At 38.2% G+C, this 16,811-nt stretch overlaps 1 protein-coding gene across 3 annotated transcripts in view; it reads left to right on the top strand.

Annotated features, from left to right (window-relative positions):
- Nucleotides 1–16,811, top strand: part of LOC146002790 (uncharacterized) — an 86,379-nt gene that overhangs the window by 26,135 nt on the left and 43,433 nt on the right. For all 3 annotated transcript variants that reach the window (XM_083140731.1, XM_083140730.1, XM_083140729.1), the window contains exon 3: nt 7,710–7,852. In XM_083140731.1, coding sequence (XP_082996857.1) covers nt 7,710–7,852 — 143 coding nt within the window. The remainder of the gene's footprint in view (nt 1–7,709; nt 7,853–16,811) is intronic.

The following is a 16,811-nucleotide window of genomic DNA, read 5'->3' as shown; positions in this document are numbered from 1 at the left end:
ACTATTACCGGTACTACTATTATTATCACTCCCAGTTTTGTCAGTAGTAATTACTTTATTACAGATCCACCAAGCTTTCTGAAACCTTGGAAAATATGTGAACTACAGGCTTCCCTGTAACTTTAACTAGCGCCACTGCTTCTACGCCAGGGTTTCAGATGGGTTGGTGTATCTATATTAACAGATCAAAATTTAAATACTTCCTTCTTTGAGCCATCTGGAGGATGCGATCAAATTTTACATCAACAGCAGTCAATCTTCTTAGGCAGTGGATGTATATCCTGTACATAGCTGAATAGTTAGCTTTGTTGTGAGCAGCCCTGGGTTTGAACCTTGGTGGGACCTTCAAAATTTCTGTCTTGGCCCAGCATTGTAAGAAAAATTTTAAAGCTACTTCGCGACTCCAGTCACAATAGCCAGGAAATAGCAACTTCCTGAGTCTATACTGTCCATGCATTACCCATTGAAAAGCCACGTGGCAGGCCTTCACCCTCAAAGAGCTATTTTCATGGCCTAGCAAATGAATACACTCATGACTCAGATGAGCTTTGCGTAGTACGTACTTTCATGCTGCCAGAGGTGTAGCGTTAACGTCGCCTTGTAACCAAGAGGTCCCAGGTTCAGTACCTGGTGGAGACACATAGTGGCTCAGAACACAATTTTAAATATAGGCCCAGTTCCGATTAGCCTGTCTGTGCATAAGGTGGACTTAAAACAATAATACAATCAATCTGGCTTTCATGACCAAAGCCCCCAATTTGCCTCCCAGCAGGGTTCGAGCCTGTAACCACTGGCACTAAAGAAAGGAGCTCTAACTACATTGACTACCCAGGAACTATTTTTAGTTACTTCTAAACTATAATTTACTACAATAGGTGCCCACACGCAGAAGATATATACTTAAAAATGTAATTTCTGTTGTAACTAGAGTAAATGCATTGATATTTCCACTCTAATAATATTCTGCAAACAGAGCAAAAGTAAGTTAAAAACTTCAATTTTGCTTTTTTATTGATTGATTTTTATGTTTTTTACATTGCTTTTTTCCCACTTACGGCTAATCACAAAGAAAACAATGAGTGATGATATGATGAAATTGATGAAAAAACATTAAAAAAACACATGCCCAGCCATGGATTCAACCCTGGTACCCTTGGTTGATTGATTGATTTGGTGTTTTAAGTCCACTTTATGCACAGTAAGGATAATTGGGACTGGACCTACAGTTTAAAGTGGGATCCAAACCACTTGTGCCTCCACCGGGTATCGAACCCGGGACCCCTTGATTACAAGGCGACGACACTATCACTGCACCATCGGGGTACCCTTGGGTATTGTTGCATGCAGTGGTAACCACTCTGCCATGAAGGCTGGCAGATTGGATATTGCAGAATGAGTATGAACCATTAGGGTGACCTGCCGTCAATTTCCACAGTGAGTACCAGACTGGGGCTCTCCTAGTCTAAGCAATGGACACCTAGAGATTAAAGTTTGCTGGAACATGATGCAGATCACATCACATCGCCTCCAGTATGATGGTGAGAACAAGAATGTGGCTTTCAACATTTCTACAAATTAGAACTTTTCTAGATAATGAAAGGCTTTATTACAACATTATTAATACAAACATCACTCAGTTTGATATGTACTTGTGTATATATTAGCCTCAAGCCTTTTCAACATTTGCGAGCCAAACAGGAAGAAGAAAATACCTTGACAGGGCATCCTAATTTTAACATACCCTTTTTACCAATTTTTACCTGTTTCATATCATTTAACAAGGTGTCTACCAGTCAAGAAATCAACAGATAGGCCAAGAAAGTCGAGAAATTATGCTTGTGTTCAGGAATTTTTGCAATTCTTTTTACAGTATAGTGAATTTACATTGTTATATACCAGTACTGAGATTTGATAAAATTGAAAATTTGGAAATCTAAAATTGTATTGAGTTGTGGTTAAGATTTGTCCAATTTATTTCTTAAGAATTGCATTCTAGTATATGGGAAGTTTTGTAGAAAATTTTGAAGTAAGTATTGTGGCCATTCCCCATCCAGAATGACGTCTGGTACATTAATACTTAAATCAAGTCTAAATCTCTTCTTAAAGTACAGCTTCCGTTTTCTTCTCAACTAGCCTTGTGAAAGGGATTTTTCATTGAATAAAATATACGAGGGTAAGTCAATTTATAAATTGCAAAATTGAATAGAAAGAAAAGTTGAAATAGTTACCTGATGAAATGTGGTTTATTTTTCAACGTAATCTCCATGAACATTTAGGCACTTGTCCCAATGTTTCATGAGTCCCTCAAAGCCAGCAGCAAAGAAGGTTTGTGATTGGTGTCATAGCCAGCTGGTAACCTCCCGATGGACCTCCTCCACATTCTGGAACCGGTGACCACCCAGGTGATTCTTCAGTGGGCCAAAGAGATGAAAGTCGAATGGTGCCAAATCCAGACTGTAGGCTGGATGTAACAGACGTTCCCAACCTAGGGACCGTATGTGAGCCACTGTGGTATTGGCACTGTGTGGACGAGCGTTGTCATTCAACAGAAGAATTCCATCTCTGGATGACCTGGACGAACGGTGTTACTGATGCTGGTTCGACCACAATTGAAATGTTCCACCCAGTTGTAAATGGCTTTCCTGGATAAACATTTCTTACCATAAACAGGTAACATTTCCTTGTGCACTTGCTCAGCAGATATGCCCTGTGCCCACAGAAATCAAATTATGCCCCTTTGCTCATCACACGTACACTCACCTAACACACCTGCCATCTTACCTACTTGACACTCGAATGACTCACCGCTGCATGAGAACGTGACTACTAGCGCCGTATACAATACACGGTGGTGCTGCCACCTACACCGACACTTGCGGAAAGGATCAGTGCAACGACTGATCTTCATAAAACAATTTCACATTGCAGCAATTCGAAGATATTTCATTTTGAGACTTATATATTGGCTTCTAGTCATATATTTCCTTAATTACAAACTTTACCTAAATTTGAATTAATTTCACATATTGTAACCGAAGAAAGAGGTAAAAAAGAAACATTTGGAGTTCAGTGGAAAAGCAATAAAAATAAATCACAAATAATGTTGAAAAATATTAAATGAAAGTAAATTATAACCACCAATTAAAATAATAAAAGATAATAAGATTAAGACCAATCTAACCAATTGAATAAATGTTCAAGAGAAAGGAAGGAAGGTCAATAAAAAGTCAAGAATTTTGTATTTGTTGTTTTGGTAGACACCCTGTTTAACCAAAAAATGAGCTAAGTTTTAATCTTGTTCATTCCTCCTGGAAAAGCCACATGATGTGGTGAAAGCCTTCATGTTAATAAATACACAGGTACATGTATTCTCTCAAAGTGAGTGAAATTTATAGAACTTCTTTATTTACTTGACATTTCTACTGCCAACCTCAGCAACAGAGTGGTTACAGTTACAGTACATGCTTCAATTTGACTCCCAGTTGCGTAAGTTGTCTGCAACTTATTTGAGGTGGTCCAAGTTCTTAATTTTCCTAGCATACATAATGGAGTTACATGACCCCCCCCCAAAAAAAAAAAAAAACAAGGGTGTTAGGTCTGGTGTCTGTGGTGCCCTTTGAACAGGACCTTGAACAATATCATCTATGGAACGTGACTTGCCTCGCCCACACTGTCACTAAGGAACAAAACACATGATGTTCCCTATAAGACTGCAATTTTATAAACTTCATTATTAATAATCCACCAAAATTTAGCACAACATATCAACACAAAAGCAGATCTTCTGATCTGAAACTAGTTTATCTTTGACCCACAACGAGCTCTAGTTGCCAATTCTTTCCTGACTTACCTGCACCCACATTCATAAACCTCCACTACAGCAACAATCAACAAAATACTGCACTGAAGATGACCCCACAACTAACAGACTTTTGATAGTGATGGATTTGCCCAGTATTGCACAATCTGCCTCACCTGAGAGAGGATATCTTGCTTTGATTGATTGATAGATTGAGTTGGTGTTTTAAGTTCACTTTATGGACATTAAGGCTAATTGGGACTGGACCTACAGTTTAAAGTTGGATCCGAACCACCATGTGCCTCCACTGGGTATCGAACCCGGTGAGATGGTACTTCAGAGGTGAGGGTTACCTGCCACAATCACGTCACGAGAACCCCAACAACCAATCTACTATATCTCAATCTACCACTACATTAACCATGAACCTTTCCAAGATGGCTCTCGAGTGTCCTGCCCGAAACGCTGGTAGCACTGATTGGAGTGTGTTGTTGCAAGGGAAAGTCCAACCACAAAGAGAATAAGCTATTTTATATATATATATATATATATATATATATATATAAATCAAAGAATCGGTACCGATGATGCTATGAAATTAGCGAAAATTTTGAATTTTTCTACTGTCCGGTGAGTGTTTCCTTTTACCTTCTTTGATTTTTACTTAGCCCTTTTGGCCCTCCTTGCTTTTATCTTGCTATATATATATATATATATATATATATATATATATATAGAGAGAGAGAGAGAGAGAGAGAGAGAAACAAAGTGCTAACAGAAAATAGCCAATTAACTAAAATATTAATTTATTTCTGTTTACAAAACTCAGGAGCACCCTATGGATATTTAGAACATCTATCTGTAATACCACAATGCATTCCCATATCCCTCTGGAGTGATATTTTAATTCCAAGCTTGCACCCAATTCTTAATATTCAAACACGCCTTTGTGTATATTCATTTCCCAGAAACACGAATAATTTTGCATGTTCTATTAAACCCAACAGAACGAAATTCTTAATACTGGTAAATGTCAAGGAAGAACACAAAACAGAAATACCTCCTTGTATATTCCCAAACATTTGGTGAGATTGTTTAGTATGTGTGATTATACTGGATACATCAATAGCACACCCAAACTTCCCCCTGCTGAAAGAGAATACACATATGGTAGAACATGGATTCATGCAGAAGTTCTGAATAAATCTCATAGGTAAATTCCGAGTGAAACAGAATTCATAAACTATTGTACTTATTTATTAGTATGATAATTTTACATGACTGTCTCTTATGAGCATTAAGTGACTTCTGATATTTCCTCAAACAAAATACTGTTGCTTATCTCAGCATGAACAGCTGAATGATTTACCTAGAAAGATGCATATACTAACAATATGTATTTGCAGGTAATTAGGCAACACCACCTCAAACTGACATATTACTACCTATTTATTAGTATGTTATTTTACCTAACTATCACTTATGAACATTAAGTGACTACTGATATTTCTTCAAACAAAATACTGTTCCCTATCTCTGCATGAACAGCTGAATGATTTACCTAGAAAGATGCATATACTAACAATATGTATTTGCTGGTAAATTAGGCTACATCCCCTCAAGCTGTCAAATTACTACTTATTAAATGATGGTTGTATCTAAATACACCCATTTTTAAAAGGTTTAACACAACCTATTCATGGATTTTCAAGCAACACAACTGATTCGACATGACGTCTTTGTGTGCTACAAGCATGCCCATATACGGACAAGTGACTTCGAAAATCAAAATAAATGTTGATAATATACTTTGTCAATAATTGTAACCTAGATGCAAACCTTAATAGTTTACATCCAACCTTAGTTCCACCTTTTCTGGAAGGTTTATTTTAGCTTTATGCTAGTTTCACCATAAAATTCAATTTTTAGTGACATTGGCGTCGCCTGCCATTTCCTTTGACCACGAGATTTAGCACGAACGATCTACCATCTTCTTCGCTACACACGCAAGCATGCTTTTAAATATGAACGTATATCAGGCAGATCTACCGATAATGTACGTAGACATGAGCTCATGCATTAAATTATGACGAACATCTGCTTACCTCATTGCAGGTTGGGTGGCGGAACATTAATCACATCCCCTACCTTTTTGTTTTCCATCATACACAATGTCCTATTGACGCATCATGTTTAACATATATGTCCAACTGATCAATCATTCATCCTTAAAAATCAATTTGTCATAGCCCTCCTCTTGCTATGTGAATGAATGCCATAATCACATCATTATTTCTTCCCGCGTTCCTTTTTTCAGCACTTCAACGATCATCCATCAATGTACTACTTTTCCCTCTCGGCCCTCTTCCTTCCGGGGCCCTAACTACCTTTTTACATAGCACGTTTTACCACGTCAACGCAACAATTTTTTCAAATACAATTTTGAGTAATATAAGCATATGTATAGGTGTCAATGATTTTATTGTAATAAACCTTTAATAATCATAATTGTTTTATTTATGCAGAAAAATGGAGAATACCGCGCTGTATGAATTATAACTTAGTAACAAGTGTGCAAATTGCAGGAACCGATAAAATCACCATCTGGTCAAAAGGTCCCTGTTCATAAGCGACACCAAACTTTCCACTGTATTTCTTATGAAAATAAAAGATCTTATAGCATAAGGTCAAAATGCATTACCCAAATGTTTAAATACAACTAAAAATTGAAGTTATCATTATATTGATATCCAAGCAAGATGCAATTCAAGAATTTACGGTTTATTCATAAAATTCCGATTGGTGTCATCATTCACTACCTTCAAGAATTAACATGAGTAAAAATGAATTCTAATGGCAATTATACTCCATTTTTCGTGAATTCTCTAAACATTATATTTTTTGTGTATATGGACGTGAGCTAATAATCTTAAATTATTTATCATGCGCATAGGTATAGTTAATATAACAAGCCATATGACAGTACTGTCATACCGGGACCCCTTGATTACAAGGTGACGACGCTACTACTGTGCCATCGGGGAGGCCACATCATTTAGTTATTATAAAATATAAGATTTAGAAATATCATACAAATACTACAGTTTTTTCTATATCTTCTAAAACATCTTGCCTGGGCTGGGCATGGATGTTTGTGAGTGTCCATTCATCAATTTCATCATGTCATTACTCATCCCCATCTTTACAAATTAGCCGAAAGTGGCAGTAAAATAAAGCAAATCAATCAATCAATCAATCAAAACATCTTGGCCAAAGTGTTGTGATAACAATGCAGTCAGTGACTATTGCATCTATGTGAACACATACACATTTAACTCAGTGGAAATATTAATTTGCCAAAACAACTTATGATCTCACCACCCAGTTCCTGGTTTTGAGTCCTGGTCTGGGTATGAGTGTTTCTTGCCAGTGTTCCTTCATCGATTTCATCTAATCTTGACACTCATCCTCATCACAGCCAAATTTGCCAGAAATGCAATGCTAAATAACAAAAATTCAAATACAAACATTACTTGCCTCCTTGGCAAGCATGGTGAGCACAGCACACTATGAAAACAAGAGGCTCAGATTTGAATCCCAGCCTGGACATCGGTGTTGTTTGTGACTGTTCCTTCATCAGTTTCACATATCATCACTCATCCCGATCTTCATGATTAGCCAAAAGTGGCAGAAAAGAAAAGTAAAGTAAACCCAATCAAACGATGCAAAGCTGATTTGTTGTATACTGTAACACATTGGCACTATTCCATTTCTTGTCTGTCTGGTATAGTCTTAAAGAAGTTCTATCTATGAGAAGTACATTTTTTAAGATATATTTATTTAATGTAAAATTCTTAATTTTAGTCTGCAAATATTTATGTCTGGTATTTGTGTCTATTTTCATTCATAGGTTAAAAAGAAATGTGAAAGTACGTTGGATGACCAAGACTCTGATCATTGTGCAGAGAACAATATTACTGGTGAAGATTCTTCCGCTGGTGAAGTTTCGTCTCGCAGATCTCCTCACAAGAAAGAGAAGACCACAGCAGAAAGGTAGGTGCATTGATTACTGACATATCCAGGGAACAGATTTATTTGTAAATACATATCATTTGAATGTGGATTTTAAGTCCACTTTATGCACAGAACACTAATCAGGACCGGAAGTACAGTTTAAAGTGGGTTCTGAACCACTATTTGCCTCCACTGGGTATTCAACCTGGGACTCCTTGATTACAAGGATACGACATTACCACTACACCATCAGGGAGACAAAATACATGTAGCAAAAATACGATTATATTGACTTATTGACACTTAAAAATGTCAACCGTATAATGCGGTACCCACCGGTATGTTCTAGAGTATGTGCTGGGTGTGGTTACCATCATACTGAACACACTCTTTGAGGCATGAGATCAACTCTGCATGGAAGTGCATGAACATCTGTGGGGGTATTTGATCACAGGACCGCCCACATGTTGCGGTAGCGAAGGTGGTGTGCGTTACAGATTGATTTTCTCTTGATTACACAAGCTGTTTCAAGTAACCCACCCCATAGAAAGAAGTCCAGGGGAGTGATGTGAGTTGATCTTGGTGGCCATTCAACGGGACCATGCTAGCCAATCCAGTGACTGGGGCATTGCAAACCAACCAATGGCGAACCACTCATCCGTAGTGGGGTGCTGCCCCATCTTGCTGGAAACAACAGGGGAAGGTGCCGTGTTTTGTGAAAAGTACAGCAACACTGTATCCTCAAGCAGTTCAAGGTAGGGATGGGCGAGGTGTCTAGGAATATGTGACCAATGATACACATGTCCCATATGCCACATTACACCAACAGCTTTACACCGACAATTCCCTTGGACATGTCGAACCAGTGAAGGTTTGTATTACTCCAGTACCGGTGGTTCTGACGGTTTACATCGCCATTGACATGAAAATACGTCTCATCGGAAAACACTATGCTCTGTGCGAACGAGGGATCTTGTTGGTGTTGGAGCAAGGCCCAGGTACAGAATTCGACCCATCTATCTGGGTTATCCTCTGCTAGTTTCTGATGCATTTCTGTCTTATATGGATGTCACTTGTTAGTGTGCAGAATCCACACAATGGACGGCTAACTGGCATCATGCTCTGCTGATAAATGTCAGGTGCTCATCGTTAGACTTTTTGCTACGTCTGCGAGGACCATTGTAGATGTTACCTCGTCACTCACTGTTTTCGGACGGCCACTGCGGGGCTTGTCTGCCACACTTCCTGTTCCACGAAACTTGGCAATCAAAGATGCGATGCTGCTGTGAGACATTGCAACCCTTTCAGGGTGTCTTGTTGAAGTCAGCAGCTATGACGTGGCTGCTGCGTTCCCCAGCTATCAGGGTCACCTCAATCCTCTCTTGCAGTGTTAGTGCCATCGTTTATTGAACAAATGGAAGATGTGGCAACTTTCATTGTCAATAACTTTTGTACCGTTACAGCTATCACAAAACACATTTCTTGGAAAATTCTAATGTGTTTTGATGATCCACATGGCTGCCTAGCCATTTGAAAAATCTGACCTCGATCCAATATGGTGAACTTCAAACTTCAAGGAGCAGTCATGTCCTGGAAGCACCCTCACTCGTGGGCTCCTTACCCCAATATACCCAGGTGAAGTTGGATCTGCCATTACCGCATTTGTTTCAGAGAAAAAAGGGTATCGTGAGACTTCTGAATTACCCTTTGTAACATGTAGGAATGCAAGTAAAACAGAAAACGGGAAGTCCGACAACTTGAAATTTTGCAGCAATTTGTATTTATATGAAGGAAAGTTGGTTTACCAGCAGTATACCACGTTACATGCAAGAATACGCCACTGATGATTGGTAATTGTCATTTCACCTGAGTGTCTCAAAATTGTTGCCCGTAGAAGATTCAAATTATCCATACGGAACTAACATCGTCAACATAAGTCAGGTTCTGCTTTATTGTGGAGAAGTAGGTACAGGGGAGTCTCTGTTTAAAGAGGCAGAGATGGTGATATGATAATCTTAATGAGCATCTTCCGACAACCATATTTATTGATGTCGTCGCCTTGTAATCAAGGGGTCCAGAGTTCAATATCCGGTGGAGGCACATAGTATTTCGGATCCCACTTTAAACTGTAGGTCCAGTCCCGTTAGCCTTACTGTGCATAAAGTGGACTTAAAATGCCAACTCGATCAATCAATATTTATTGATGACTATATTACATAAGAGATTACTGCTATTGTCACCAGACGAAAAGTTAGTTAATTCCTAATGCCGCAGGATATACCAGTGTCAATAAACTAGGAATATAGTGTTACACAGGGCATGACATAATCATGCAGAAAGAAAAACTTCCATTGCTTCGGCAATAATCAAGTAGGAATTGTAGCTTTTCTGGCGATGTGATTTGACCAAATGTTCTTGGGTTACTAACCAGATTAAATTGGCGTTAGCTTCCAATGATCATGATGATGAGAGCAATGTGAGCGCTCAAAATGTTGGAAGCTAATGCCAATTTAATCTGGCCAGTAACCCAAGAACACTTGTTCGAATGATCAAGTATGTATATAATTGCCTGAATTAGGTCTGTAGGCAATGCTGCAAAGAGGCCACCATCCTTTTCTCCTGTACTTAACACTTTAACTGCCATGGTGGTTTCACCAATTTTACCTCCTGTGCCAAGGGGTTATATAGACTTTATTTCGCAAATTCGAAAGTTTCGCTTTCTTTCCTGTACAAAATAGAACAGTCAAAAAACTTTTAATGTGCACTCAACTCCCATGCCTTGTTGCATCATTGTTATACTCATGCCCGATGGCACTCTAGGAACAACTAAGTCAAGCCATATGTTTCAGTCTTAATTACCAACATGGTGTGATTGGTATGTGACAGTTTTGGTCATTATGGTCGACATGGCATTAACGTGTTAATGCAGCATCAACACTAGTATCAGGACTATATCCAGCAATTTTATGCTAATTAGACATTGATAGCAATACCATCTCGTAATGAACTAATAAAAGGTCCTTGTAAGTAGCTTCCTTGTTTGATGGGCCTAACGATCAGTTTTGTGTGCATTGCGCAAAATGTATAAATAACCTCAGTTACACTTACAGATTTAGATGAATATTATAGCATTCTGCTAATATGTTCAGATATAGTCATATTTGGCTCACCTGGTGAAAATGCCAATGATTGATATTTGAATAGAAGAATCTGGTCATCTCTGTTCTTGGGTGTGAGTCTGGCTTGAGCATAGATATCCTTTATAATATATCTTCATCAATTTTATCTGCGTGTGTTTTTGCAATTCACTAAAACTGACAGACAAAGGACATAACAACAATACAAGAGAAAAATTAATAAAAAGTGTTTGTGTGTGTACTGACTACACCTTTATTACTTGATGTTTCAACACATGTCACATGTGTCTTTGTCAAGAGTTATGAACATTTAATGTCAAGTACAACAAATAACACAGGCCTGCGAAGAAAAAAATACAAGGGAAGTGATAGGTGAACTTTATGTATTTTGTCGTGCTGAGTTCAAAAAAAATAAAGAAAAATGTCTATCACGTCACGTTTTCTTGAAAAATTTAATTGTACTTGGATTTGTATGAACATTTACCATTAATGTGTTGTTTAGGCATGGAATATCTTTCCTCCCTGCCTGACCATCATTCTACCGTGGTGAAACGTTACTCCTCGGTGACTCCCCCCATCAACGTCCCTCCCTCCCTGTCGCAATCGCTCTCGACCAATAGCGTCGTGCAAATCCTTATCTTGGTTCGCCGACTGTGCAGGAACGCTCGCTAAGCCAGCGTAATCGGCAGTCACCTTCCAGTTGTGTCGAGCTTTATCTGGATTGATCCTGAACGTGTTATTCGTAAGACTGAATTCTCGCGACTTGTCTGGAGGCAGCAGAAACGATATAAAACATATGTCCTCATGAGGGGCTCAGTTTATCGCTCTTTAACCCAGCAGATCATGTACTTACCATGTTCATAGTAAGATAAAAGACGTGGAAATTTGTAGGTTCGTCTCAATTTGTCTTTCATGTGTAGTGTCGTGTGTGCGCTGATACAGTGACAAGTGGAAACTGCATCACAAAAACAATTGTAACTGGTGTTTTCCTCTGTGCGTTTCGTGAACCATGGCTTCGAGTTCGAGACGTTGTGAAAATGTGCCAGATGACTTTTGTTACATATGCGGCGAATATAGTGCTCTTAAACATCACATGAGGAGCATTACAAACTATGTATTTTGGCATGAAACTCTGAGACCAGGACAAATCGTGGGCTCCTCATAAAGTGTGTGTGCAGTGTCTCAATGATCTACGCTTATGGCTCAACGGAAAGAAGACTGCTTTACGCTTTGGAATTCCTATGACATGGAGGGAGCCGAGGAACCACTGTGATGACTGTTACTTTTGTGCCTGCCATGTCCGTGGGTATAACCGAAAAAATCACAAGCTAATCTCTTATCCTGAGAACATTCTATCGGCCATACGCCCCGTTCCTCATGGACCTGATGTGCCAGTGCCTTTGCCTCCAACTGAATTACCAGTCATCTCTTCAGAGTCTTCAGACTCGGAACATCCAGACGCCCAAGGCTCCGATACCGAATATAAGCCCTCTGGAGGTGATTCACCTCAGCCCTTCTCTCAGGTTGAACTTAATGATCTGACTAGAGATCTGGGTCTTTCGAAAGAGGCAGCTGAATTGTTGGGCTCCAGATTGAAAGAAAAACATTTATTGGCCAAAGGAACCACGTTTTATTGGTACAGGAATCGAGAAAAGGACTTTGTTCAGTACTTTGAGGAAGCGGAGAACCTGGTCTATTGTTCTGATGTTCCCGGATTGATGAGTAAATTTAATATCACCTACGATAAAGATCAATGGAGGCTGTTTATAGATTCATCGACAAGGAGCCTGAAAGCTGTCCTTCTTCATCACGGAAGCCAGTATACATCTGTACCAGTTGCACACTTGGTACATTTACAAGAACGCTATGAAAACCTGGCTCTCGTCCTCAACAAAATAAAATATGCCGACCACGGTTGGACCATTTGCGGTGATTTGAAAGTTATCTCCATGCTTCTTGGTCAACAAGGTGGATATACAAAGTTCCCATGCTTCATTTGTGAGTGGGACAGCCATGCAAAGACTCAACATTGGGTCAAGAAAGAATGGGCTAAAAGACAAAATCTTGAACCAGGCACGAAGAATGTGATTCGGAACAGCTTAGTTGACCCAAAAAAAGTATTGTTACCCCCGTTGCATATCAAATTAGGTGTAATGAAGCAATTTGTCAAGGCTATTCCAAAAGATGGCAATTGTTTCAAATACCTGTGCAAAAAGTTTCCAGGTTTATCCACAGCCAAGTTGACAGAGGGAATCTTTGTTGGTTCAGATATCCGCAAGCTCATGAAGGATAAAGACTTTGAGACTAGCATGACAACAAAGGAGAGAGAAGCTTGGGTTGCCTTCAAAGATGTGGTCAGTAAATTTCTGGGGAATTACAAGGATCCTGACTATAAAGCAATTGTTTTGAATATGCTGGACAAATTTCAAGCATTGGGTTGCTCCATGAGTGTCAAACTACATTTCCTTCACTCACATGTGGACTATTTCCCCGAAAATTTAGGAGCAGTCAGCGAAGAACAGGGTAAAAGGTTCCACCAAGATATTAAAGATATGGAGCGCAAATATCAAGGATGATGGGACAAGAACATGCTCGCCGACTACTGTTGGATGTTAACACGAGAGAGGCCTGAGATTGCATATAAAAGAAGAACGTCAAAAAGAAGTTTCAAAGGCAAAAGGGTACGTATGTAAATATAAACTTTGTTTGTGTTTGGTTTTGTTGTTTGTTCAGTTTACAATTTGTGTCAAACATTCATGTACACATACATTGCTCCTCGTGGTCAATCGTGTATTTTATGTACGTTACCTTAATAAACACAAATGAACATAATACGTTGGTGCTTTTTTTCTAGAAACTTCACCATAATGGGATGTAAAAAGTGTAAATGCAAGGGAAGTTTGTGTTTTTCTCTCGACCAGAGGTGGCTCGTGCGATCTGGCAACAGTGGTTTTCTTCCATTTAAACCTATAAAAAATAAAATCAATTGCCAATAAATCAATTTGCATCACCAAGCATCGATTTTACATAGATGTAAATAGATCAAAACCACTGTTGCCAGATAGTGCATGCAAAATTGTTCGCGAAAATTCCTTTTCACATAGGATTTTAGCAAAAATATTGATATTGATTTTACAAAAAATCCTGACGTGATGGAAAAAAATGGAGGCCATTTTCAAAATCAGCACACCCAATAACATAAAACTCAGCGAACACGTCTCTTGTATTTTTCAACAACTTCAATTTCGCAGGCCTGTGTAATCAATCAATTTATTAAACAATTGAATACAAAACAGTTACATTTTTACTAGGGATGGGACCGATTAATCGGTACTCTATCGGTATCGGCCGATATAGGCATATCGGTGTATCGGTAAAATTACCGATTATTTTACCGATCTGATATATCGATAAATATCTGATAGTTTAGTACAAAATTCTGCCATTTTTGTTGTAATTTTTATGGATGATCTCCATGCCCTACTTTTTTTAAAAAGTAAATGTCTAAATATGCAATATCTCTTGCACTGCAGTCACTTTGAAACACACATTTTTTTAAGGTCAATGAACCTTTCAGGTTCTTCCGGGACCATTTGTAATTTTATATCGGATCGGTAGAATATCGGTTATCGATATCGGTAAATTTTATATCTGTACTTTATCGGTATCGGCCAAAATTTCATATCGCCCCATCCCTAATTTTTACAATCTAACAGTTACAGTGAATCCTTCACCTTTGAATCTACTTGTATTGAATTACACTAGCCAATGCACTTTTGGTAGAAATTTGGGCAATGGCTGATTCTTATTGTGTTACAAGCCCTGATGCTTGAATATAGTGGAAACCATTTTATGAATATGCACAATTTTATTTTTATTACTAAAAAATGCTACCCTTTTATGTAGCATACGCAAGCATATTGCATGTTTTTTTCTTTTTGTTTGTTTTTTGTTTTTTTTACAAGTAAGCTGTTCAAAGAAATGCATTGTCTCCAGGAATTCTGTCTGAATTATTGACTCTGGGAATTCTGCATGAATTTTTCTCCATAGACATGAAAAATTGCAAATTTTGATTCTTATTTTTATCGAAGAAGGAAAAGAAAGCTGCGTGGAAAATAAAACAGAATTCTCTAAATCTGTTCACTTTGTTAGTCTCCCCTGCAGAACAGTCTATCTGATAGACGGATGATTATTGCGTAAGATATTGTGAAGTTGATTAGTTAAATGTGAGTTTGAAATTCTTATACAGTTAACAATATTTTGTAGATTTGTATGTCCCGTATCATTTTTGACTTCTGTTTGTAGATGCATTTTGAAGTCTTGAGTGTGCGAAATGTAAATGTAAACTACACACCTTTAAGTGAATATTTTACACCGTTTAATAGAATTGAATTAGAAATTTTGGATACATTGGATACAATTGGCACACAGACCCTTTATATTGTTAATATATTTGTGTGTGTGTATGTGTGGCTTGAAATAGAGAAAACTTCTGCTTGTACCCTTGGTACGTTCACCTTGAAAACTGGGAATTATACTTGAATTTTATCATGGTCCTAGAGTAGCCACCCTGGTGTACCTTCTACTTTAGTTTCCTTTATATTTATTTATTCAATTTGACCATTACTCAAATGAGATTGTTATGGTCAAATACTTACGGTTTCATATGTTCGGGAACATAATGTTGAAAATGGGAGAGCGTGTGAATACTTGAAGTGCTTCAGCATATAATAATTTTGTAGAAATCTTCATAATGTGTAAAGTTATTTTCTGCAGAACTTTTGGTAATTTCATTGGTCCCTTTGGTCAATTTTGTACAACTTCTAAGGTCAATGAGCTGCCTTTTGTTATCAAAACCATTCTTGACTAAGGGTCCTGGGTTTGAATCCCAGCCTGGGCACGGATGATCTTAGTGAGCATTTGTTCATCAATTGCATTTTCATTACTCGTCACGATTAGCTAAGAGTGACAGAAAAGTGATGTAATTTAATCAAAATCCAATGTAGAGGTTTGACTTTACATGACTTGAGATTTCGGCATATCAAGTCTCAACAATCAATGTGCTTGTCTCTTTCCCACAACAATTGGCAGTGGACAATGAAGGCTCTTATCGTTAAAGGCGATCATTTGGTGTCTGTTGTATTTAAATTTTGAAACACAGAGAGATGGAAAGAAACAGAGAATTATTGCTTTTTCTGTAAACTTTCCCAAATTTTCATTTATACATATTGTAATTAACAGCAGTATTAAAATTATCAGTATGCAAACCGATAATTCACAAAAGCAACCAAGGTTGGCATTTTGCCCAGGTTTTCTCAAAAAAAACAACAACTTGGATGTTTTGGGGTGGTTTCAGATAAAACCCAGTAAAACCTGGGCAAAACTGGGTTTTATTGTTTTTTTTCAGGTTATGTTTAATAATATGTATTTTAAAAATTAAATACATGTTCCCCCTAGTAGTAATGTATCGTAACATTCAATTTGTATTGCTTTATACCCTGTCCCAACTATCTCTGGAGCAGGCAAACAAAAACAAGTCTTTGCACAAGTAGCGATGCGAAAGAGCTCCATCAATGAACACATGAGGGGAAATGTATTTTGTGAAGGGGGGGATAAGCAACTTGCAGTTACCAGCCTTTGCAGCAGCTTGTACTGCTTCGTTCTGCCCACTCGATTTCCTCCCCTTCTCTGACATTATGCATTGCCTTGCTCCAGAGATAACTGAGAGAGGGAATACTTGACTGAATCAAAAGCTATTTAACATATTCTGTTCCAAAATATTTCTCCAACAGTTTGATCCTGATCTTCCTGAAGGGTGTAAAAGTTAATACTGTTGCTTTGTGATCGGTTTTCAGGGTTGC

Source organism: Lepisma saccharinum, chromosome 19 (genome assembly GCF_977018435.1).
Source record: "Lepisma saccharinum chromosome 19, izLepSacc3.1, whole genome shotgun sequence".
Lineage (NCBI taxonomy): Eukaryota > Metazoa > Arthropoda > Insecta > Zygentoma > Lepismatidae > Lepisma > Lepisma saccharinum.
The sequence above is the reverse complement of the archived record's forward strand: the minus strand, read 5'-3'. Positions and strand labels throughout refer to the sequence as shown.